Source organism: Hyaloscypha bicolor (assembly GCF_002865645.1).
Source record: "Hyaloscypha bicolor E unplaced genomic scaffold K444scaffold_55, whole genome shotgun sequence".
Classification (NCBI taxonomy): Eukaryota; Fungi; Ascomycota; class Leotiomycetes; order Helotiales; family Hyaloscyphaceae; genus Hyaloscypha; species Hyaloscypha bicolor.
Genome location: NW_020194557.1, coordinates 1163509 through 1185721, shown reverse-complemented (window position 1 = coordinate 1185721; position 22213 = coordinate 1163509). Strand labels below are relative to the sequence as shown.

General features: G+C 48.7%; 8 protein-coding genes across 8 annotated transcripts; 1 reads left to right on the top strand and 7 right to left on the bottom strand.

The window, feature by feature from the left end:
* Window positions 1-958: 958 nt before the first annotated feature.
* Window positions 959-1851, bottom strand: K444DRAFT_363026 (uncharacterized protein). The gene has a single exon (XM_024872201.1). The coding sequence runs from the start codon at window positions 1615-1617 to the stop codon at window positions 1105-1107; it is 513 nt and encodes a 170-aa protein (XP_024739056.1). The 5' UTR covers window positions 1618-1851; the 3' UTR covers window positions 959-1104.
* A 2341-nt stretch (window positions 1852-4192) lies between these two features.
* Window positions 4193-5674, bottom strand: K444DRAFT_525418 (uncharacterized protein; the record flags this gene model as incomplete). Its single annotated transcript, XM_024874443.1, has 2 exons — window positions 4193-5050; window positions 5099-5674. 2 exons carry the CDS (start codon window positions 5672-5674, stop codon window positions 4193-4195), a joined length of 1434 nt encoding a protein of 477 aa, XP_024739055.1.
* A 432-nt stretch (window positions 5675-6106) lies between these two features.
* K444DRAFT_611339 (uncharacterized protein) lies at window positions 6107-8103 on the bottom strand. Its single transcript, XM_024879921.1, has 2 exons — window positions 6691-8103; window positions 6107-6430 (listed from the first exon to the last, which is right to left on the bottom strand). The coding sequence occupies exons 1-2, from the start codon at window positions 7767-7769 to the stop codon at window positions 6304-6306; spliced, it is 1206 nt and encodes a 401-aa protein (XP_024739054.1). The 5' UTR covers window positions 7770-8103; the 3' UTR covers window positions 6107-6303.
* Window positions 7955-9269, bottom strand: K444DRAFT_525663 (uncharacterized protein; the record flags this gene model as incomplete). The annotated part of the gene is made up of 2 exons (XM_024874465.1): window positions 7955-9082; window positions 9186-9269. 2 exons carry the CDS (start codon window positions 9267-9269, stop codon window positions 7955-7957), a joined length of 1212 nt encoding a protein of 403 aa, XP_024739053.1.
* A 236-nt stretch (window positions 9270-9505) lies between these two features.
* K444DRAFT_719015 (uncharacterized protein) lies at window positions 9506-10502 on the top strand. Its single transcript, XM_024888441.1, has 4 exons — window positions 9506-9707; window positions 9763-9880; window positions 9945-10160; window positions 10205-10502. Exons 2-4 carry the CDS (start codon window positions 9799-9801, stop codon window positions 10408-10410), a joined length of 504 nt encoding a protein of 167 aa, XP_024739052.1. The 5' UTR covers window positions 9506-9707; window positions 9763-9798; the 3' UTR covers window positions 10411-10502.
* A 1150-nt stretch (window positions 10503-11652) lies between these two features.
* On the bottom strand, window positions 11653-13485 carry K444DRAFT_525691 (subtilisin-like protein; the record flags this gene model as incomplete). The annotated part of the gene is made up of 4 exons (XM_024874467.1): window positions 11653-11816; window positions 11860-12201; window positions 12246-12432; window positions 13306-13485. Coding segments are annotated over 4 exons (873 nt in total), but the record flags the coding sequence as incomplete, so codon positions are not given.
* Window positions 13486-16575: 3090 nt separating this feature from the next.
* K444DRAFT_525706 (uncharacterized protein) lies at window positions 16576-18267 on the bottom strand (the record flags this gene model as incomplete). Its single annotated transcript, XM_024874469.1, has 6 exons — window positions 16576-16965; window positions 17046-17216; window positions 17266-17578; window positions 17631-17740; window positions 17798-17955; window positions 18003-18267. The coding sequence occupies 6 exons, from the start codon at window positions 18265-18267 to the stop codon at window positions 16576-16578; spliced, it is 1407 nt and encodes a 468-aa protein (XP_024739050.1).
* Window positions 18268-19735: 1468 nt separating this feature from the next.
* On the bottom strand, window positions 19736-21917 carry K444DRAFT_586963 (uncharacterized protein). The gene is made up of 4 exons (XM_024878003.1): window positions 21442-21917; window positions 21228-21398; window positions 21099-21183; window positions 19736-21055 (listed from the first exon to the last, which is right to left on the bottom strand). Exons 1-4 carry the CDS (start codon window positions 21607-21609, stop codon window positions 20061-20063), a joined length of 1419 nt encoding a protein of 472 aa, XP_024739049.1. The 5' UTR covers window positions 21610-21917; the 3' UTR covers window positions 19736-20060.
* Between the last annotated feature and the right edge of the window lie 296 nt (window positions 21918-22213).

Below are 22213 nucleotides of genomic sequence, written 5' to 3'. Positions count from 1 at the left end.
TTCTCTCTTGCGTTTTGTTTGTTGTTTCCGGGGCAGAGCAAAATACGTCGGTGGCAGAATGGAATGGTGGCAGCGCTTGCGCGTGGACTGGGATGTTGCTTGCTATGATCGCGGGTTTGGCAATAATTCGAAGGGTCTTCCTGGGCTTCCTGGGCTTCCTGGTCTTTCGTCGGGCGGTGAGAGGGTGGAAGCCGCCTCGCCTGCAGCAACGCGGGCCCCTTTCCAATTGTAATTTACAGCGCAGATGCGAATGAATGGCAGATCGCTGGGATGCGGTGTAAATGGCTGCTGTGGTGGTTTTGTCGGCTTTCACATCGTGCAGCAGCGATGCAGTGCGCCGGCGAGTGAGACAGTCGAAGGTGAGAGAGAACGTATCGAAGGAGGGAAGATGCAGGATGCAGGATGCAGGACAGAGGCGGCTCGCCCCAGCAAGATATGCGCAGAGAAGATCAGGCAGTTGGTGTTTCCCACGGCACTTGCAGCAAGCAGCCTTTGGATGATGGAGGAGGCCTGCCGTTGTTTGGTTGGAGGGGATGTGCCAGAGCAGGGCCGAAAGCTACTGTAGCACGATGGCCCAAAAAAGATGGGATTAGAGGATGAGGCGTGAGAAGGTTTGGGTTTCTTGGGGGATTCGTGAATCGTGAAACCTGTTGGCGGGCTCTAGCGCGGTGAGGTTGGGGTTTCTTTTTCCTGGGTTTTACGTCTACATATCTATCTGGTGCTCTGGTGCTCTGTTGCCCTGGTGCCCTGGTGCCCTGCTGATCTGTTGCTCTGCTGCTCTGCTCTGCCCCTCTGCTCCTCTGCTCCTCTGCTGCATGGATTCCTTCCTTCTTTGTCTGTCAGCAGCCTGTCAGCAGCGCAAACACCTCACGAGCAGGTTCTTTGATCCCCTCCACTCCCCTCCCCTCCCCTTCCCTCCCTCCTTTCTTTCACTCGTCAATTCCATTTTTTATGCAGCCTTTTCACTAGTCCGCCCGTGCAGGCCCACGGCCGCCAAATTGGCCCTAATCTTGGCCTCCTCCATGGGCCATGGCCTCCTCCAACGGCGCTGCCCGCTGCCCGCTGCCGGCGGGGAGCTCTCTTCCCAGCTCCCTCCCAGGTCGTCTATTTCAGGGGCCCGTCACAATTTGTGATGCGCCCCCCTATTGGCTGCGGCCCCGGCCCGTTGCTTGGATCGCACGCTCGCCCGGCTTGCATCCCGGACGCCTGCAAACCTTGCATTCGCGGAGAATTTAAGCCCCTTCGGGTTAATCCCCTTCCTTCCCGAACCATGTCCCTGGGAGAACCTGGCTCATGCCGTGCGAGGGGAAAAAGGGGCTCGTGCAAGCGAGGGACTGAGATGAGGCAGCGCACGTGAGGGTATGGAGGGTATGGAGGGGGTTGGGTGCGGGGCCGAGGAGGGGGGAAAGGATGAGGATGAGGATGAGGATGAGGAAGAGGTTGCGAAAGTGGACGGAGAAGATGAGGAAGGTGACCCGTGCGTGAGAAGGTTGTGGCGTTGAACTCAAAGGGTGTACTTGCACCAGCTTGTACTTGTACTGTACAGTAAATTGGGAGCTGGTTGTGGATCGGCCCTGAACACCCATTGCAAAATATGCGATGTTCCGGTATTGCCATGTCCCGCAAGACTCAGACGAACTTGTTAGTTAGAGACTAGTCATGTGGAAAGAAGGCGAGGCAAGGTGGGATCCTAGGTAGTGGGCTTAAGAAGTATGCTTCGCAGCTTGTCCAAAGTTGTACCAGTACAACATGGGAAAGGTCATTTGGCTAGCCCTCGAGCTTGTGCCCAATACGCTTGCGGAACGTCCCCTGGTTTCCCACGCAGTAGAACGTAGAACAAACGTCGCACATTAATCCTCGAGAGCTTGGCACGACAGGTGAAGTATGAAAGAGAAAAAATGTGTTGAGTGTTGTCAGGTGACTTGGTGTATCTATACAAAGCACGCCTCTGTCTTTCCTCCCCAAAGCAACGCAAAGGCTCAATTGTACCCATACTCCAAAAAGCAATGATCCGTGAGTTGCAGGCTCTCTCATCCAAGGCAGCCACTCACCACTTCAGCCCAGCCCCGCCACCCCCAGATTCACCCATCCACTCACCAACGCCCATACTCGTTAAATTTCTGGCATACTGACGCACCAACAAACACCATCGTCCACTTCACCAATGCGCAAATGCCTGGAGACGTCCACGCCGTTCGAGGGGTTTTGCTGGCTTTGCTCGACACGCTGTCCAATGGGTCCATCCTCAACATGCTTTTCGGTATGTCCGTCACGCTGTCCACTGTGTTCTCCCTCAACAGGCTCTCTGTTTTGTCCTTCCTCAGCATGCTCGTCGTTTTGTTCTTCCTCCAGACGCGGATGATCCTGAACGAGGTTTTCCACGGCCGCCAGATCATGTTCATCCAGGCCATTCTCGCCCTGTGGTTTCGGCAAAGCCCCACCACGCAGTCTCATTCCTGGAGTCTCTTCCTCGCCATCATCGCCCGAAAATTCTGGAGGGTGGCCATAGTGTAGTTTAACTTGCCTGACGAGGTCCTCGTCGTAGTCATATCTGCCCCCAAATTTGTAGCCGAGTAATTTGTTGAAAGGATTCACGAAAGTAGATGGGTCTTCGGCCTGAGAATCCTCGTCCCACGAAGGATCCCCACTTCGCCGCCAATTCTCCCACTGCGGGTTACCACCACCCACCGTGAGGGGTCTCTTGTCTTGATCGTATACCTCGAGTTGTGCCTGCCAAGACTCATCCAATATCTCTTCCGGTGTCTTGTCACTTGTTTGCTTGCCAATCTCAGGAACTGAATGCATCTGAACATCCTGGCTCGCATCCATCCAAGTAGTGTCCGGGTCAAGCAAGTCGGTTGTGCAGTTTTGGCGTGAGAGTGGTTCGTCGGTAAGCTGGATTCCGGAAAAGTCTGTTCCATCCCACGATCTCTGCAATGTCGAGTAGTCGGCATTTGCGAAGGTCGCAAACTCATCAAACGAGAGTGGATTTGGGTCGGGTGTTGTCAATGGGACCGGTGGGTTGGAAATCGGTCTAGATGATGGAGTTTGGGTTGATTTGGATGCGCGGAGTACACCGTTGTCGTCCAATTGCTGTACTCGATTGGACTTTTTGCCGGGCTTCGACATTGGATCTATCAATCGTGTTTCTGGCGAGCTACGTGGCGTCGTTATTGCTGCGACAGAAGATGGGTGCGCGTGGTCATCAATGGTGATGTTTGCGCGTTGCCTCTTCCCAGTACGCACTTCATGCCGACTGTCCGGCTGGTCCACGTATTGTGAGAAGTTTAGATTGACAGGTTCTTGAATGTACTCATCAAAATCCACTTCATATTCATGAAGCGTCTTGGTGGTTAGGCTGTATCTGAATCTCTTTCTGCTGGCGCCAGTTAACGGTATTGTGTAGGCCGTACCCACATATTCCACGTCTTCGTCGACTCCAGAAACGTCGGTCGAATCCTCCCACTCTCCATTGGGGTGGTTTAGCAAATTAGTAACTTCCTCAGAGACATCGATGCCAGAGTCGTGTATTGCCAGTTGTGTTCCTGCTGAAAAGCTATATTGCTGTTTATCGCCATCTTGAGTCTTCACGTCACTATCGATCCCATAAGTATCAACCGATTCCGTAATGTCTCTGAGGTAGGAGGGTAACCGATTCAAGGCTGCCTTAAGAACACTGATGCCAGAGTGGTTGGGTGTTTGTTGTGTGCTCGCGTGGGCCTCCACTTCCCCATTAACTCCACTCCCAACGTTATCAAATGCCTTCCTATCCTTTTGAACCTCGTCGCCATTATACCCCGAGTCATCGCACCTGCTGGGACTTGCGACTGGACTGTATTCTCCATCCTCGAGCGACTCTCGAAGCCGATTCGTCAATCGCCGCGTATCACGGGGTCGAAAGCGCCCAAGAGGGGGCTGCGGTGTAGTATCCGTCGAGATCGCTCGGGGGGGCTCCGACATATTGATGTAAGGGCTCGTGAAAGAAAGGATGCTGGAGTATTCAAAGTTGCATTTGAGGATGGTAGGCTGAAGGAGCAACGGAAAAAGATGTAGATATCGACCTGCAGTGAGGCCAAAGTTAGGAAGGAACGATCAAAACACGGGAAATCGGCACGAATCGAGTTTCCCCGACTAACCATCAGACGAACTAAGGGGTCATTAAGAGCGGCGAGTTGTTTCCTGATAGACCCATTCAAACCCGCTTCTCCCATAAATCATTCCAGAACTCTTTCCACCCATACAGTGGCTTTTTCGAGTCATACACATTCGCCCGCTCGCCGGCAAATCGATCCAAAACAGAGCCAGGCGTATGCCCGATCTTCTCAACCAGTTCCTTCACTGGTCTCGTGGCCCTTTCCTTAATCTCTTCCGCTAGTTGGGGTGCGGCATCCGCATAGCAAGATTTCAACTCCCGCTCGAGAGAGAAGTAAGGTTTCTTGGCAAGCTCGGGGGCCATGAGGTTGTAAGATCTGGTGAGGCTGTTGAGGTTCGTGATGGCGAGCTTAAGGTAGGATAACTCTGCTGCTTCCCAAGTGGGGATTCGGAAGGGAGCGGGGAGGGGTGCTCTTGGGGTTTCCAGTATTGGTGTGGATGTATCTGTTGTTGGCTCCAACACGGTGGCCTCTCCATTCTTAGTCTCCGAAGATATCTGGATCGCTGGCTTCTCAGGAGAGGACGTAGAAGGAGCTTCCTGAGTAATCTTCACCATGACTGGATCACTGGTGGCATTTGTAGGAATAGAGATCTGCTCCACAGCCTTTCTCTTGTGGTTGTGAACTTTCTCTGCTTCCGCATATCGATCTGCGAGTCCCATCTGTTCTTGGAGGCTTCCACCTCGACTGGCAATCGTCCTCGCCGCATGTCTTTTCCAGTCATTTCGCAGTCTCGCTCGAAACACATTGGCTGCCTTGACAAGTTCCTGTTGCTTCTCGATCCATGGCGGTACAATATCCTGGCGTTGAATCATCTTGTTCATGATGTATTCGGTCGTATCAAGAAAAGGATTATCGGCTCGGGCATCTCTTTGAATAGCTTTCCCTCGTGGGATGTTCTATATAGAATGTTAGAACAGACCCTTTCTCGGGTAGAAGATACCTACCTTGAATTGCCCCCGTGCAATTGCATCCTCAATCCTCTCATTCGCCAGTGCAGCCAAGCCCCGAATCGAATTCGGAATGGCCCTCGCCCCTGGGGAAAATCTCTCCTTCAGTTCCTTCCGCATCTCCTCCCTTTCTTTCTCTGTCATACCTGAATCCTTCGAGGTAGTATATATCGATGTCTTGTCCCTGGCATTGGCCAATCTCTGCCCAGGTCGTTGTTTCGGTTGGCCCTTTGGCCTGAGGTCAACAACTGGAAGCTTGGATGGACCCCGCAGACCAGGCTTCAGCGGCTTTCGAGCATCGTCAAGCATTCGCAGTACTGCGTCTTCAGGAGCTTCTGTTCCTGTCCATGCCTGCCCGGTGGCAATGTCTCTTGATTCTCGTCCAACGATTGATGTCATCCCAACTTCCGAGAAGGCTGCTGCATGCTCCGATTTAAATTTGGCGGCTTCGATCCTTTCCAGTAGTTTGCTCTTCAATTCATCTGAGAACCCAGCTTCCTCAACAGCCTTTCGTCCTGCTCTTCCGCCTTCGAGCAGTGCATCTTCGGTGGCTTCGGCGAGACGTCTGGACATTGCGCCTTGCTCTGGTTCTGCATGATTTTCAGCTGAAGCTTTCAAATTATTGGCATTTGGTAATTCGGTGGATGGAATATCCTCCCTCTCTTCTACTTTCGTCGCATCCTGCTGGGGATTTCGGAGTGGCAGAAGCTTGGAGAATCTCCGCACTGGAGCTCCGGAATCGAGTCGAGATCCATTCCAGAGCTGAGAAGCTCGCATACAGCGGACGCATGTATATGGCAGTCGGGATCCTGTTACGTGCATATAGAAAAGAGATTGTGCGGATTGAGGTCGTTGACGGAAGAAGGCTAGATGGGGGAAGATGAGCGGTTGAAGATCTTCAACCCCTGTAAGGACTTTCGATTAGTGATAACGTTAGCGGATCTAAGGTCCATCAAAGCGGCGATGGATTCTGAACAGGTCGGCACTTGGATCTTGTAATCATGGGTCGTTAATTTTTCAATTTGTTCCAATTGTACCTGTCCTGTCTTGATCTCTTCTATTCAGATAGTTTAAGTCTCTTCAGCCAGAGACTTCTCTTTTTTTGTTTATACTACACCCATTTCCACATCTCCCCTTTGTCGACCCCGCTTGAGCCGCTGCTGCTTTTAGGATCCAGTTGGCTCCTTCCTCAGTCTCCTTCCTCACGCCTCCTTGATTGAGTTCACCACGGTCTCGCAAAGTACAAGGCCCGAAGTACTATCAAACACCAAGAACAGAAACGGTCGATCAACTCGCATTTCTTTGATCACTGGTCGGCTCCTACTTTTTCTGCTCTCAGTATCAGTACTCTCAGAACTCCAAGCAGCATGCAACTTGGGAAGAAATCCTCAGGCATTCTTCTTCCCTCCCGGAATGGAGTTCACAACCGCACCACAAAGCACCAATCCAGTGACACCATCAAAGACCAGAAATAAGAACGGTCTATCGACAATTATCTCTGGAAAGTCCTCGATGCTCCGGCTAAGTCTATCCTTAACATTGGACCAAAAAAGTGAAATTTACACAGAAAAAAAAAGAGCGAAGCTCACCTCATAGCAATAACAGTAACCGCTGCCATCTCAGTGCCCTCCTCGTTGACCTCAAGGAAGAGATCATGCGTCACCCGACTGATCCTCAAAGGCCCGGTGCTGATTGGCGCAAAGTGTTCCGAAGCCACGAAGGCAGGCCCGAGTCCAAGTGTCTTGAGAGCGGGAATCAAATCGAGGTTGAGCCTTAGAGCGAAGCGGGGCAAGCTGAGAGAGATCTTCTGTGTACGTGCTGCTGCAGATGGGTGGGGAGACGAAGTGGACATAGAGGGGCGTGAAGATGAAGATGCGGCAGCCTGACCACCGCCACCGCCCTTGAGAAGGGCCAAGAGAAGGTCAGGACTTTTGGAGAAGCTCCTCAGAATATCCCGCATGGCGTCCATTCCGTAACGTTTCGGGAGGATAACAGCTGCCTTCCACTCTGGCCCAGAGCTCCCCGCCTCACTGTCATACGGCAGAAAGCAAGCTTGCATCTCCTTATCCTCGGCATATTCCATCCTTTCCACCTTGTTCATCATTGCGCACGCCTGCGTCTTCCCCTCCCAAGTGTGGAAAACGCTCTTGTCCATCGTTCTCCATTTCTCAAATGGATTCTGCCACTTTGCTTTGAAGTACAAACATGTGATGAGCATCAATACGGCACCGGCCAAATCACGATCTTTGATCAAGTCCTTGAACTTCCCTCTCGTCTCACGGTAGATGAAGTCGTTGATAGGTTTGATTTCCAGCGGCCCAATGGTCGCTCCGAATGTGTTTTGGATGGTTTCCAGCCACGGTTTCTCGAGGATGAAATCGTCGCGATGCCAAATCGAGCTGCCGCTGCTCAAGTCCACGGCAGTATTCTTTTTGGAGTAGGCGTCCAGCTGAACAGTCTTGTCCACCATTGCCTTCAGACCATCGGCGTCGAAACCCAAGGTTTGACAGAACGCTGCGAGGTTGTTGTCTTTCGAGCCGGCTGCGACCATGGACAGGCAGTGGTAGATGTTCATAGCACAGAGCCCGGTGGGTTTTTCAGGGTCCAAAGTGAGGGCTTGAAGTTGGAGGCCGAATCTGTTCACGACGTCCACAAATGCTGGATCCATCGCGAGAGCGGGAGGAAGCTGGCGATTGATGATTGTGAGTCGCGCGTGTCGTGATCAATAGTTGAATTGGGCGTGGAAGGAAAAGAAGTGCGGGGGTGATTTGTGAGAAGGGTCCGACAAGTGTGCTTGTTCTTCGCAACCGAGACGCAGCCACAATCCCGCCCATTCGCTGAAGTTGAGCCGTCTCAAATCCAGGCCCGATACACCAACCCAGGCAGCGCTCCATTCCCTTCCAAAACCCTCTCCACCGGCCACCTCGTCCAAGTCTCCCAACCCCCTCCAAGCTCAGTCATGACCGTTTTCAACAGGTTCTCCGCCTTCCCCTCCATCCACCACGTCCCGCCCAACCTTTTCAGCACCAGACAATAATAACACACAAGCAGCAAGGCTTCCGGCTTCTTTTCTGACAGCATTTGAACAAGCTCATCCGAGATGTGCGAGAACCAAGACATCCCAGATGCCAGTTTACCGGGTCCAACCGGGAAATCCACCATGCTCAATACTCTTGTCGTTACCTTGAGATTCTTGTCCAGAACCTCTTTCTGCTGTTCTGGTAGGTCTTTCCATGCTTCGGGCAGCTGGTTGAAATATACCTCATCATCAGGACAAAGAGGATCAGGACGGTCTTCATCAAGATCTTTCCAGTCGTCCCACAAACAATGACAGGGGCCATTCTCCAGCAAATGCCACATGGATGCCAAGATCGTTGTTGCCCCACGGTGAAGCCTCACCCACTGGATATCCGCGGATTGGTAGTTTGATGAAGGGTTGAAGAGGAGCGTTGAAGGTTTGTCTAGCGCTTGAGAAGCCCAAGTGTACAAGCCCAGGGAGGTGGAGTATGCAAAGCACGCATGACAGTTCTCGGTCGTGAGATTGGCGATCTCAGGCTGAAAAAGAGACAAAGCTGCCGCTGCGTGAGAATCAGCTGCATGTTTGTAGACAGACTGTTTCTGTGGCCGTAGATGTTCAAGATGGCGAGCGGTTATTGCCAGAAGCAGGTGCATGACAAAGGGGTAATCGAAACCATATTGAACTAGTACAGTCCGGTGAAGCTCTCTGCCAGAGGCGAAGTCGATTGATACTTGGCAAGTTACCGTGGTCCAATGATGCAGGAGTTCCATGTCCAGTATTGAGAATTTGGTTGGTAGGGAAGCGCTTGATGCAGGACTTGAGACGGATGAGATAGTCGGCTCAGGTGATGCTAGCATCGAGGCCACCGTTGGGACTCTACTCTTCTGCGGGTGAGTCTGAAGAAACGAACATGGTGATCCATAGGTCTCGCATTTCTGGCATGTTGGTTTCTGTTCATCGCACTGCTGAGATATGAGCAAGAGCTGAATTGTGGACTTGTGAAGATGCAATTTCAACGGAGCCTCGGCATCCGGACAAGAGCAAGAATACGAAACGCCCAAGTACCTTGACTTTCCGCTGCTTGCACTGGGCGCAGCCGTTCCGGCTCTTGTGATGCGGGCGTCTGGGCTTTGATACCGGCTCAGCCATTTGATGAAGCTGGAGTGAGTGTCGTATGTGAGAGGACGTGATAAACGACCGATCGGCGCGTTTTAAGGGGTCTCCGCTAAGCATGGGCCGCATTGGGGTCTGAGAGGCCTCCCGCCCGCAGTTCAGGGGTTCGTTCCGGCGTGGCGCCGGTGGGCGCAGCTGAGACTATTGCTTAATTTTGAAATACGATGGATTTTCCAAGATGCAACTTGTTATCTGCGCTCGACTGGGGTTCAGGAACTTGGAAAAGGCCAACTGAGTGCATGCAATGTGTATTATTAGTAGCGTTTACTTCGTGCTCTGTTTTGTCAATGCCTAACTATTGTTGATTTTCTCTTCCCTGAAATACCCAACGCTCGCAGCTCTTTCGGCGACCTCCCTCGTTGTAGGTCTCACAACGCTATTTACTCGTGCTCTGCGCAATTTTGTGCTCTACAGGTGAGAAGTTTTTGGCCAGTGAGGAATTCATGGGTTCATGCTGAACACCGTCCAGATACCACCCTTTCTTGTTGCCTGTTTCAGTTTCGCCATGCGGTTCACCTACTACCACGTCTTCCAAGCTGCAAGGAAGGGGTCAATGTTCTTAATTCCACACATCATAAGAGGCTTCTGTTCGTTTAAACCCTTTGCCTTCTTACCCCGCTGACAATCCAATTTGAAATCGGCGGATACGAGCAATTGCCCGTAGCAACGAAACTAGCATCTCAATCTATGTGGTGCAAGTCATCCTCCTCCTGGTCGCCCCGGCGCTTTCTGCTGCAAACATATACATGTCCCTGGGTCGATTGATTCTGTTGACACAAGGCGAGAGCATGGCTCCGATCCGGGCAAAGTGGTTGACTAAAATATTCATGTACGGAGATGTTCTGTCGTTTTTGGTGCAGTCTGCAAGTATGTACACCTTGCGCTTGAAACGGCAATACTAACCTCTGTAGGTAGCTCCATGGCGTCGAAAGCTAGCAGCGTCAGCGATGGGAGTCTTCTCATCAAGTGGTCGGTCTCTTCTTGCAGACCATCTTCTTTGGCATCTTCATTGTTACCAGCAGAAGCACATGCTCACCTTGTATCTCACTGGCATTTTGATCTTAATTCAATCCGTATTTCGGGTGGTCCACTTCACACGGGAATGATGGACCATTGATATCGAGCGAGGTGTATCTGTATGTCTTTGATGCCGTGTTGATGTTTGAGGCTCTCGTCAGCCTGAATATCATACACCCAGTAGATACTATCGGGAAAGGCGCTCTTAAGCGACAGGGATACTTCGACTGAGGCGTTTGGATGAGAATAACCGACGGGATGAAAATAAGTGATTCGGAGATAGAAGACTAATAGGGAGTTAGAATACACTTTGTAGGTTGAAGGGTGGAGTCTCTGAGCTTTGCTTGCGTTAGATGGCTGAGATGTAATATAGAATTTGTGGCAGTTTCCAACCGTATAATCCGCGGCAGGGTCTGAATCACCCCGATATCTGGGGATCTACCAGCTTGTCGTACATCGGGGCCATCTGAGATTAACATTCCGCGCGTTGAACGATAGCTGCTGCCCAGTCGAACATTAGTTTGTAGGTCATTGAAGCTGCCAACACTCTCTTGATTCGCGTCTAAAAAGTGAATGACTTGACGAAAAGAAATCGACCCCGGTAGTTTCGTCTGGACGCGGTGAGGATATTTGTGCTTCACCTCGCAAGTGGGGATGAAAAATTGCATGTTATGAGCTGAAATGAGAAACACCTGGAATAAGATTGGGAACGAGGAGTGTTGCAAGTACTCTTGTACCCATTTGAAGTTTTTGTAGATTTCATAAGTTTGCCGACATAGAATGTGTGCAACCTCTCGAGCAAACTTTTCTTCCTTCTTCGTTTGCATCTTGGGTCGCTTGCTCCGGATTGAAGAATCAGTACAGTTCGACTAGAATTATAAATCACACATCTTGAGATCTACTACGAGATAGATACGTCTCTTCTTCACGATGCATTCGAACGAGATAGATAAGATCCAACATGTTCTGCAAGATTGTAGTAGGATGTTTGGAAGTTTTATAGATGATGAAATGCTGCAACAGGGTTTTGTGCGATAATGTAGCTCAATGCTGGGAGAAAAGCTTCAATACGCAGGTGAGGCATACTGGAGTATTCGGGACATAAATACATTACACGTATTGCGGAGTTTCCATGAAAATAAAAGGCCTCGTTTGAAGGCGATGTGGAGAACATTACTTCGAAGCAGCGTGAACAAATGTCCACGCAAAATACATTTTATTAAAATACTTCACTCACATTAACCCATTCCGACTACAGTATAGCCACCCAATCGTAATATTCAAATGAATGTTTTTATTCCCATCTTGCAAGTCATTAACTATTATTGTCCCATGTTTCGCCTCAAAGTCCGTCGGCGTTATATCCAAGACGTGTCGGGCTACCGGCGAGATTTGTAAGTTTCCCTTGCGTGGAAACTGTAACAAGGCGCTGCCTCAACTTGCTTGGTGTGAGGATATTCTCCTTTGCGATGAAATACAACGCGAGGCCGGAAATATGAGGAGTAGCTGCAACTGTTAGCAAGTTTCACAGACATCATGTCAAACTTACCCATGCTAGTGCCACTCATATAGTAGTAGCAGGAGTCACAAGAGTTGTATGAACTGAGAACATCAACACCCGGCCCAAAGAGATCCACCCTCGAGCCAAAATTCGAAAAGCTTGCTCTGGCATCATTGATGTCAGATGCGGCAATAGTGAGGACATCTGAGGCGGATGCAGGAGACTTTGTCTTTGCATTTACGTTCTCATTGCCAGCTGCCACAACGATAGTCATTCCCCCTTTAACAATTGCGTTCGCAAGATTGTTAACTGGGGTGTAGAGGTCTCCCCCAATGGAGATGCTTTGAACCGACTTGTGGACGATGCCTCTAGCAACAGCGTCATTGTAGGCTAAGGGAGTTAACATAACCCCTTCGAACTCATGAAAAACTTACCCCACGCCATGCCAGCCATGATCCAAGACCATGCTCCCGTTGAACGCCCCGTGCCATCATTGGTTGGGGTCAGTACTTTCACCGCAACTGCATTCGCTGCTTTGCATACACCAACTGATTTCCCTATTATTGTACCTGCAACATGCGAACCAACTGCTACTCGTTCAGCCATGGATCTGTCCGGCACCTGGGTGTAAGAAACGGTTCGCTATTAGGGCTTCCTGGATGCATCATGTTAGGAAGAGAGGCCGCAGGGGAAAGAACCCAGTGTGCCCTTTGCTCCAACCGCTTATCAAAAAGGTTGGTTCGCACCACGATTATTCCTTCAAGTTCATTATTCTCGACGATGGCGATGTTCAACATGTTGCTGATGACTACGTCTATGAGGAGGAGGAGGAGCTTGTTCTTGACGACGATGACGAGGAGGAAGAGGAACCTGTTCTTGACGACGACGATGACGAGGAGGAAGAGGAACCTGTTCTTGACGACGACGATGACGAGGAAGAAGAGGAGCCTGTTCTTGATGACGACAATGATGAGGAAGATAATGATGAAAAGCGGCCCCGTCGTTTTAAACATGTTATCGAGGTCGCCGATTCTGATGAGATCGAGGTCGAGGAGGATTGAAGACCAGGACTTGGCTGAGACTCTCACCGGAGGGATCGCCACAATCGACAAGGTCCTGTTGTCAAGATCGTTGCTTTCGACTTTCGGGCTCTGGGTGCAAATACTGATTTCTTGTTCCTACATCTATGTAGTTCCTCTGCATGCATTTTAGCTTTGGCATTTGTATCATGGAGGCTGTCTTTCTCGTTATTTGGCAATTCAAACAATACCCTAGGAGGAGGAGCTGTTTTGAGCTCCGATTATCCATAGCATTGATGTACTTGCTACTACAATCAAATCTTTCAATCTACGCAAATCCGCCTTCTAAACAAGCTTCTCAGCACCGGTGCCTGCCTGAATCCAAACCTCGACCTCCCACCGGTCGTCTGTGAGCTTAAACCAGTTAGAAAAGGATACCCCTTTCAGAAGTGATACTAACAGGCCCGCCTGGGACGAAGTTTGCACCCCAACGCGCTCGCCCTCCAAATTCGGAGTGTGAGGTTCGAATGCCTGTATCGACAACATATGCGGTTGTTCCGGCGCAAGCAGAGGTATCATAAACGTAGTTGTAGATATACTTGTTCCTGTGGGAGATGCGTCCAAGGCCCCAAGTTGCCGAGTTTTGCGAGACCAGGAAATCAGCGATGGGTTGCTTGACCTCCGTTCCATTTGCCGATGGGATGGGCGCACTAGAGACATGTACGTCGTATTCTACAGATGAGATCTATCATGTTAGTCAACTTTCTTATTCAGGGGCGGTGTGACTTACAAGTGGCGAGGTTCCGACCTTCCCGAGCCCGGGTAGATCCGTCTCCAGGGTAATGGCTTTGAAGCCGTTGATGTTGATCTTGGCTGTGGGCTTCTTACCGAGCTTCTTGGCTATGTCATTGTAATGGTCATCTAGCTGTTTGTCGGTGGTGTGGTTTTTGTAAAGAACAACCCAGCTGTTGGCAATAATTTTTGCTCCCTGAGGCTCAGGGGCGATGTTTACGCCTGGAACAGAGATCGGTGAAGCATACCCCACGGTAAGAAGCGTTGCAATTGTGAAAGTGGTGAAATACATTCTGAATGAGATTGGGGATTGTATTTGAGAGCAGATGACTGTAAAGCTTGTTCAGCTGGAGGGGAGATGAACATGAGTTATATAGCTCCATGGCCATCCTTCTCAGCCAAGCATTGAGACATCGTATTTGATCCTCAGGGGAGTTCTCCGTGCTCATCAGGTGAAAGAAGCCTCACAATGCTTGGTGTCTTAGAAAATAGGTGTCCATCTCACGAATCAAAGATCGAGACCAAGTTGCCACAACCCAATGCCAAGCTGCTGCTCTGTGAGGCTGTGAATGGAATATGGCTGGGCTGGGAGGATGAGAGACACAATGCAAATTTTTAAGCGGTAGGCGCATGAGACATCCAGGTTCGGAGATACAGGTGCAAACAGAAAAAGAAAATTGTAAAGGCTTCGTGCGTTGCACCGAAATATATGCTACTTTAACAAGTATGCAAGAACTGGCCAAGAATAGGTGGAGGTAGAAAAGTCCATAAGCAAACTCTTTGTTGCAGCAAAGACTAAAGTGTCTAACTGAAAGAAGAAATGCTAGCAGGCATGGTAGCCGAACTCAGGCGAGGAAGTTGAGAGAGTTTGGAACAGTTCTCTAATTTCAGGAACTTGACACTTGTGGCCTCGCAGCAGGCGCTAGGTGCTATGCTTTGCTTCGCCTAGTCTGCTGGCTGAAGGACGGAACGGGCAATGGCTGCTCCTAGGGGATTGGTTGGGAAGAATCGGTGGCGTAACTCGTCTGAAAAATTAAGAGGACATGTCTTGGGTTTTCCGCATTTAGACGGCCAAGGAAGATGCCTAATCATTTGCGTACCAATAAGCCACGAGTAAATAATTGTCGCACTCCGAGTTCAGGAACAAACCGATAGCCTCACAGGCCAAGATACTTGGAGGCCGTGAAAGATGTCACTGACAGAGGCTGGATGGGAATCATGAACCCAACGCCGCAAAACCCGTCCGAAAGGCTGCATAATATTGTTTCTTGGCAAAGCTATGTGGGATTAGCTTTGTTCACACCGAAGGATGGTAAACTTTACACTGTACAAACTTTACGTAAAGTAGTCGTACTTTACGTTATGTAATGTACTAAAGCTCGTCTAAAGTAGCGCATAAATAGAGTATAATTCATGCATAAAGGAGAATATAATTCAGGACACGTGGTCCCAATAGTTACCCTCAAAGGCCTGAAACTCCAGGTTATCATATTAATTAGAGAGGCCCTAAAGGCCCTAAATGCCCTGAAAGTCGCTACTAATCCCCCCCCTAAATCTCCTGCAAGCCCTCAAGTGTGCCCCGGATTGTGCCCTAAACCTCTGGAATAGCCTTAAATATCGACCCGTCATTGATACAAATCTTCCTCGCTACCTGTAATCATCCTCGTTTGATCCCATTCCAATCATTGAACACATTACATACATAATAGCAATCAGAACCAGGTTAGCCGTGGCTGCAACATTTGTACCAAAACCGGTGTGTCAAATGAATACTAAAATTACTCAAGTTACTTAAGTATATACTCATCCAATATTGAATAGAGTATAAGTAGGACATATTTTGGCTGAGTAGAGTATGAATAGGACCCACTACTCTTCTCTAATCTACTAATTTGACACACTGACCAAAATGAATCTGTTCAAGGAAGCCTTGCATAGTTATAACAGAGATAATGTTCTGTTCGAGTTATATGCAAACACGTAACCCAGAAATCTTCAACCTATCAATACGCTTGCTTGTCGTCACAGGATATGCCGAAGCATAACCCCGCGGATTGAAATGAGCCTGTACATGTGGGAATTGGGGACAGGAAAACTCGAAAGCGTGTCCTCCAATAGAGTTGAGACGTTTTATCTCCTGGATTAGGTCTACACAGATCTTTTTGAATGTGCATGTTGTGGGGTAGTTGGCCGGTCTTGCATCCCATACCGGAAGAGATAATTGATGCTATTCGGTATCTCTATACAAAGTAGGAAAGACCAAGATCAAAAAAGTTCGGTCCACCGGGTGCTGTTTCAACACTTATTAAGATGCCTGTTCCTCAACGAGACATCTTGCCTGTGCCGATCGGTCCTGAGATGACTACAGAATTCGAAAACTAGGAGCCCATTGGAAGACTTTGAGGTGGTCAGTTTTTCTGGCACATACGGCATCCGCGAGAGGGGTGTTTATTTTTAAGGACGATTCCGAGCCGGCATAGCTTGCGGACCGCCGAGTGTCGGAATTGTCTTGGATTCATACTTAATTATATTTGATTATAATTAAGTATAATTTAGTTAGCTTATTTATAACTTGATTTGATTTAGATGGTCTAATTAAATCAAATCAAATCATTTAACATATTGTCCTAATTTAATATTCCCATTATAGTATGCTCTCTAAGCAAGCTATACTAGTATACTGCTTAAGAGTTTATTCTTACCTACTTGTATAATCCACATAATATAGAACAAGGAGCTGTACCGAAGACACGCGCCGAAGGCGAGTGATAGGGTCGCCTTGGGCTATAAGAAAGCTACGGTACACGTGAAAAAAGCTCCCATTAGAATAGAGACAAGCTCTAGAGCTTCCAGTTCAAGCTTACTCTCTAGTTATCTTCCACACAGAAAGAGTCTTGAATCCACGTTGGTCTAAGTAACGTAGTCACCCCCAAGCGCTGCAATTTCTAATTATTCAGGAATAATAAGGATGGGCCGGGTCCGTCAAATCAAACACCACAGTAGAATGTGGTTTCGCCCCACCGCGATCATTGATTCCACCCCTCGAAAACTGCTGTACAAAATCGATACTGCGATTAAAATGCAAACTCCCATCAGGATTGATATCAATATACAGCGCTCTGTAATCAGCAGGTGTGTTGACCAGTCCATTGTCTCCGGTTTGCAAGAAGTAGTCATTGACGATGATGTGTTTCTGGTCAGGAGTGACTTTGATGTAATGCGGTCCGATTGTTGGTTGGATGGTGCTTGGGTCATCGAGTCGCTTAACGTTGTTGAGGTCAGAGATATCGAGGGCTGCAATGTGGTTATCTGTTGTGAGGGTGAAGTATGCATATTTTCCGTCCTTGGTGATATCGGAGCTGGAGGGGTTAGGTTAGTGACGTGTTTAGGGAGGGAAAGGGGGACTCGCTAGATTGCAACTACGTTCTCGGCTTTGGGACCGAGGTCGTACAGAAGCTCTGCTACACCTTGCTTGCCGCTTCTGTCGTAGCGAAAGGGGTAGATGATCCAGACTTGGCCCAAGGCGACTGCTGTAGCAACAGCAGCGGACTCGGGGTTGCCGGGGATGAATTTGACGTCTTGGATACCGCCTCCCTGTTTCACAGTTAGCGCGGCAGCTTTAAAGTTAAGTTCGAACACTTACGTTAGGAATTGTAATGGTGCTAATGACTGTGCGAGTATCCAGTTTCCAGAGACGCAAGGTGTTGTCAAGCACTATCCCAAGAGATGGCTTCAGGATCGTGACTGGAACCACATAGTCTGAGGTGAGGATAATATTCTTGTTCCAGTCGACAGTCAGGCCGTGAGGGTTGAATGGTTCTTCGACAGTGTTGAGAGTTCCAGCAATATCTGTAACGGCTGGAAATTCGCCAATGATATTGTATTCTGAGTCGGTTTCGACGAGTCTTCCCGGGGAAGCGCCGGCTGCTGAGCCCATGTAGGTGATGATGAAACCTCTGCAGAATGTCAGTTCGTTGCTAATAATAATAGAAAGCTTTTGTGGCTTACCCGTCTGGTTTAGCGTGAATCTCATCCGTCATTGAGGACAGTAGAGCCCTGTTGCTGTGGGAGAATTTTGGGCGGTATGGGTTTGAGACATCGAAATAGTAGGCAGTGTCCTATTAAGTGCAGGCGTTAGAGGAATCAAGAGTATAATGCTTATCTGTGAAACCCACCTGAGTTTTCAAGAGGGAAAGTAAACCACCTCCAACTAATGTTTTTCCATCTGCGCTGACACCCAGATGATGAGGCGAGTTGCCACTGGTGGGTACATCTGTTAACCAGATGAATTGGCCGAAAGTATCATCATCAAGACTGTAAGTCGCTAAGAAATCTAATAGTTTTAGCATACTGGTGGAATTACTCTATGGTCTTGCATACCTGCATATTGATTGTCGCCAGCCCCAGTCCAAAAATATCCAATCTTCTTCGGCTTAGTGTTACTTCCTGTGAAGGGAATAGAAGGGAGTGGTGGACCTGGGACCTGCAGGATTGGCAGAGCTGGTGCGTTTGAGATCATAGGATCGGTGATACCAAGAATAGTTGGAATAAGTAGGGGCTCAGAAAGCTGTGGCTCAAGGTCGGGAACTGGTGAGCCCACAACTAGGGCTGTACCATAAGTAAGTGCAAGGTAATGAAGAAGCATTTTGGGTTCAGCAAGGATTAATGCACTTGGCAATTGGGGTAAGAGATTTTGAGGAACTTTGCGGGTATTGGGCAGCTGCCAGAGTTTATATATCCCATCTAACTCCAATGTAAAAGTTTTCCATTCTTACAGTTGTGGGTCACGGCGCAATTACGAGCGGTATGCGAAACAAGTACAAAAGCTCGACTTTTAAGCGAGAGGTAGTAAAGCTCGATTTCTAAGGAGGACGCGGCTAAAAGCTTTGCAACTGCCAAGGTTTGACGCCACACTCGCTTTAATAGCAGGTGCGTTGCACGGTAACAAGGCCTCAAAAGCTTGTCATGCTTAAATAATAGCACTTAAGCCTTATAAACATTACTAATAGCAATATTCCTTTAAGCTACTAAGGCCCCAAGCACTGTAAATAGACCAAAGTTGTGTGGCGCCTTTAGGCTTGGCGCTCATCCCTACTAGTTACAAGACTTATCGTTATATCCGCCGTATTAAGGCCGATGACCTCTTATCCGGCTATATTACCTAAAGCCCAAACCTTAAAATCTATAACTTTACTTTTAGGCATAAACTTAAAACTTTAACTTAATTATATATAATTTATTTAATTATATTATAACGGCGGGATCAAGGTAATGGTCAAGGCTCAAAGATCCGAGAGTTCCATATATTGAGAACACTAAGCTAAAGAGAAGAAGGAGGAAGAGAGAGAGAAGGAAAGGGGATAAAAGGGGGGAAATACCAGCTAAAATCACTGAAATGCCGGCTAGCTAGGTGAAACTAGTCAGGTGACAGCCGCCCCCAGCCAGCGCCGTCACACATATAATTTATTTAAATATATAAAATATATATTTCTTACTTATTAAAGAAGTAAATATAAGTGTTTATTTTGAAAGTTATTTAATTTTTATATAAGCTTTTAGAAGCATTTATATTTTTTAATATTTTAATTAATTAAAAACTTTTTCTTTAAATATTATATATACATTCAAGCGTTTGCTTCTAGTCACGTGGCGCGGTCATATAATCTTGAAATATTTATAAATTATAAATTATAAATAAGTAATTTCAAAATAATTCATATATTAAAATTACTTAATTCTTTTAATACTTTAAAGCTTTTTAATATATAATATAAAGGATCTATAACTGGGAAGGCAAAATGTGCTATGTCTCTATTTATTTTATAATGCGCTTCTAAACCTGGCTCTAGAAGTGAATAGTAAAAAAGAATAAAAGGAAAGCAGAGATCTGAGGCCCTTCTTTCTTTATTAGTGATATCGATCCTGCACTGAGCTGTCGGACACGAAGAGGACTCTCAGCCCTACCGCATCCACACAATCCCTGCTAATTCAAATTATCTCGCAATTCATAATACGCTGCTCTTGTTGGTCGAGATCTTGAGCCAGAGAAGAGCGGCTGTATCTTACCCTCAACACTATTAAGAAAGGCAAGAATGGGATCAATCATACAAATTGGAAGTAGTCATCATTTAGGATAATCTGCTTTCGGAATCTATCCAAACATGCAAACTGTGCGGAGGTGCAAACATGAATTGTCTCCGTGAAAACGAGTGTAGTCTTAGCAAAGTACTCCTCTAATCGTAATGTTACAGTGAAGAATCGAAGAATCCATCCCAAAGCCTTTTGATCCATACTGATACAGGTACAAAGCCGCTCTTGATGCCCTCAAGAAAAGAAGGCAAATTTCGTACACAGAAACGAATGTGGGTGTCCTGCCACCGAAAGGATGTTCATTCTCCCCAAACAACGGTAGAAAAGCGAATGTGAATGCCCTCTAAACTACTGGGCAATAGTGAAAAGCTGATCCGCGTTACCGTTGCAAGCTCCTTGATCCAGAATCGGCGGGTTCGGGGTTGCGTTGCTGGTCAGGCAAGTTTGGCCGTTGCTGTTAAGTGGAGCGAGGAGTATCGAGTTCCCTCCTCCGAAAGGAAATTGTTGGGAGTTGGAGACTTGGCCTGAGCCGTCGCCTCTACCGCCGCATGCGAAGACCTGAACCTTGGTAGGGTCCGCACGTCTAGGGTCGAAGCTTATGCATCCTTGCATCAAAGAGCTCACGACAAGAGTGGTGTTGGGTGTATTGTTGTGGATGCCAGCGGTGATGAGATCGAACTTCTCGTTCAGACTGCCCGTGCAGGGTTGTAGGTTGACTGGGACCAAGTTCTGCCTGAAATCGCCAGCTGTTGGGTTGATGAAGAGGCATTGTCCGTTTGCTGCCTTGAGGGAGACGCCGGTGAAGGCACGGGTTGCTGTATCGTCTCGCTTGTTTGCTTCGGCAGCCGAGGATGGCTGGAGGGTTCCTCCTGCGCCTGAGACTGGGACGGGAGTTGAAGGATTGGAGGTGTCGGTTTTGATGATTACCTCGCCGGCGATGGCAGATACAGCAGGAGCAGAGACTGGGGAGGTTGCTGAAGAGGCTGCTGCAGCGTTGCTCGTTGCAGGAGCTGCGCCGGCGCTTGATGCTGCTCGAGTGACAAAGACGGTGGTGACGGAGTTGCATTGAGCGACAGCCGGGAGGTTGGAAGTTGCGGCGACAACAGCAGCAACTTTTGAGATGGACGATACAGCAAGAGCTGTGGTTGATGCCGGGGCAGATGCTGCTCCGCCACCACTGAAGCTGAATGCTTGCTTGGCATCACCGGTATTGCATGGGGCTTGATCAAGAACGTTACCCGAAGTGACAGTCAAGCAGGTTCCAGCAGCATTCTTTGGTTGGAGTGCCAATGGTCCAGCACCACCAGCAAATGCGAACAATTGGGAATTGGTTACAGCGCCACCTGCAAAGATTAGTTTTGCTTTACAAGCAGGGGGAAATCTTACCTCCGTCGGCTCTCCCACCACAAGAGAACATGATCACAGTATTTCCGGCGGCTCGACGAGGGTCGAAGTTCATACAGGCTTGGGTCTGCGAGTGTAAGCATCAATAGGGGAGCCAAGGTGCCTACATACCAAAGTGTTGACCAGAAGCATGGTTCCCGCCTGATCATCATGCTTGCCTTTGGTAATGACATCCCACAATTGTCCTTGAGATCCATCGCAAGTACCAGCTTGAATGGGGTTCAAGTTTGCACGGAAATCCCCAGATAGTTCATTGATGAAGAGACATTGGCCAGTTGAGGTCTGTCCATTAGCAGGGGTCTTCTACACAGGTAGAGAAACATACAGTTATCTCTATACCCGAAAAAGCACGCGTGGCTGTGGCATCTCTCTGTTGGGCCTCTTCAAAAGCAGCTGTGTTCAGCGCTGCAACAGTCCGGGCTTCGATAGGTCCCAGAGGAGAAGCGAAAGAAAGGGCGACGGAGGAAAGAAGGAGTGAAAGTGATGCAATCATGATGAATGTAAATGCGCTAGGCAAAGGAGTGTAAATCTGCTCAGCAGGAAGAACGTAGGCAAAGGAGTGGACGAGAAGAGATCGGCGGAGATGATGCCGAAAGTAAAAGATGGCCTTCCCAGCTGTAGATATACCTCCATCTCTACGCCAAGGTCGTGCCTCACGATCCTGCGCGGTAAAGGAGAAATCAGGGCGTTTCCATAAAGTTTCATGGCGCTCTGAATACTTTGGAGCACCCTGCCCAAGAGAAAACACTGTTTTTGGGCGCGAACGACCATGTTCGTCCAAAGTCGAGAAATCGGCTGGCGGTGAAACTCGGAGCGTTGGAGATCTCGTCTGATGTCTGGATTGTCGCCAGGGGCAAGGCCGAACTCAGGGCCCTAAGCGAGGATCTGATACGCAGGCGAACGATGGCGGCAGCAGGCGGCTTATCTGACGTGATTAAACATGATCCCCAAAACAACATCGATTGACCGCGGGAGACCCTGCAGCTGCCAGTCCGAGATCGCGACCAACGAAAGGGGCAGAGGATCTGCTTGATGCACGGTCGGACTGCCGAGGCTCTTGAAACTGGACGCGGTCTGTACTTTGCAGGCGGGATTTG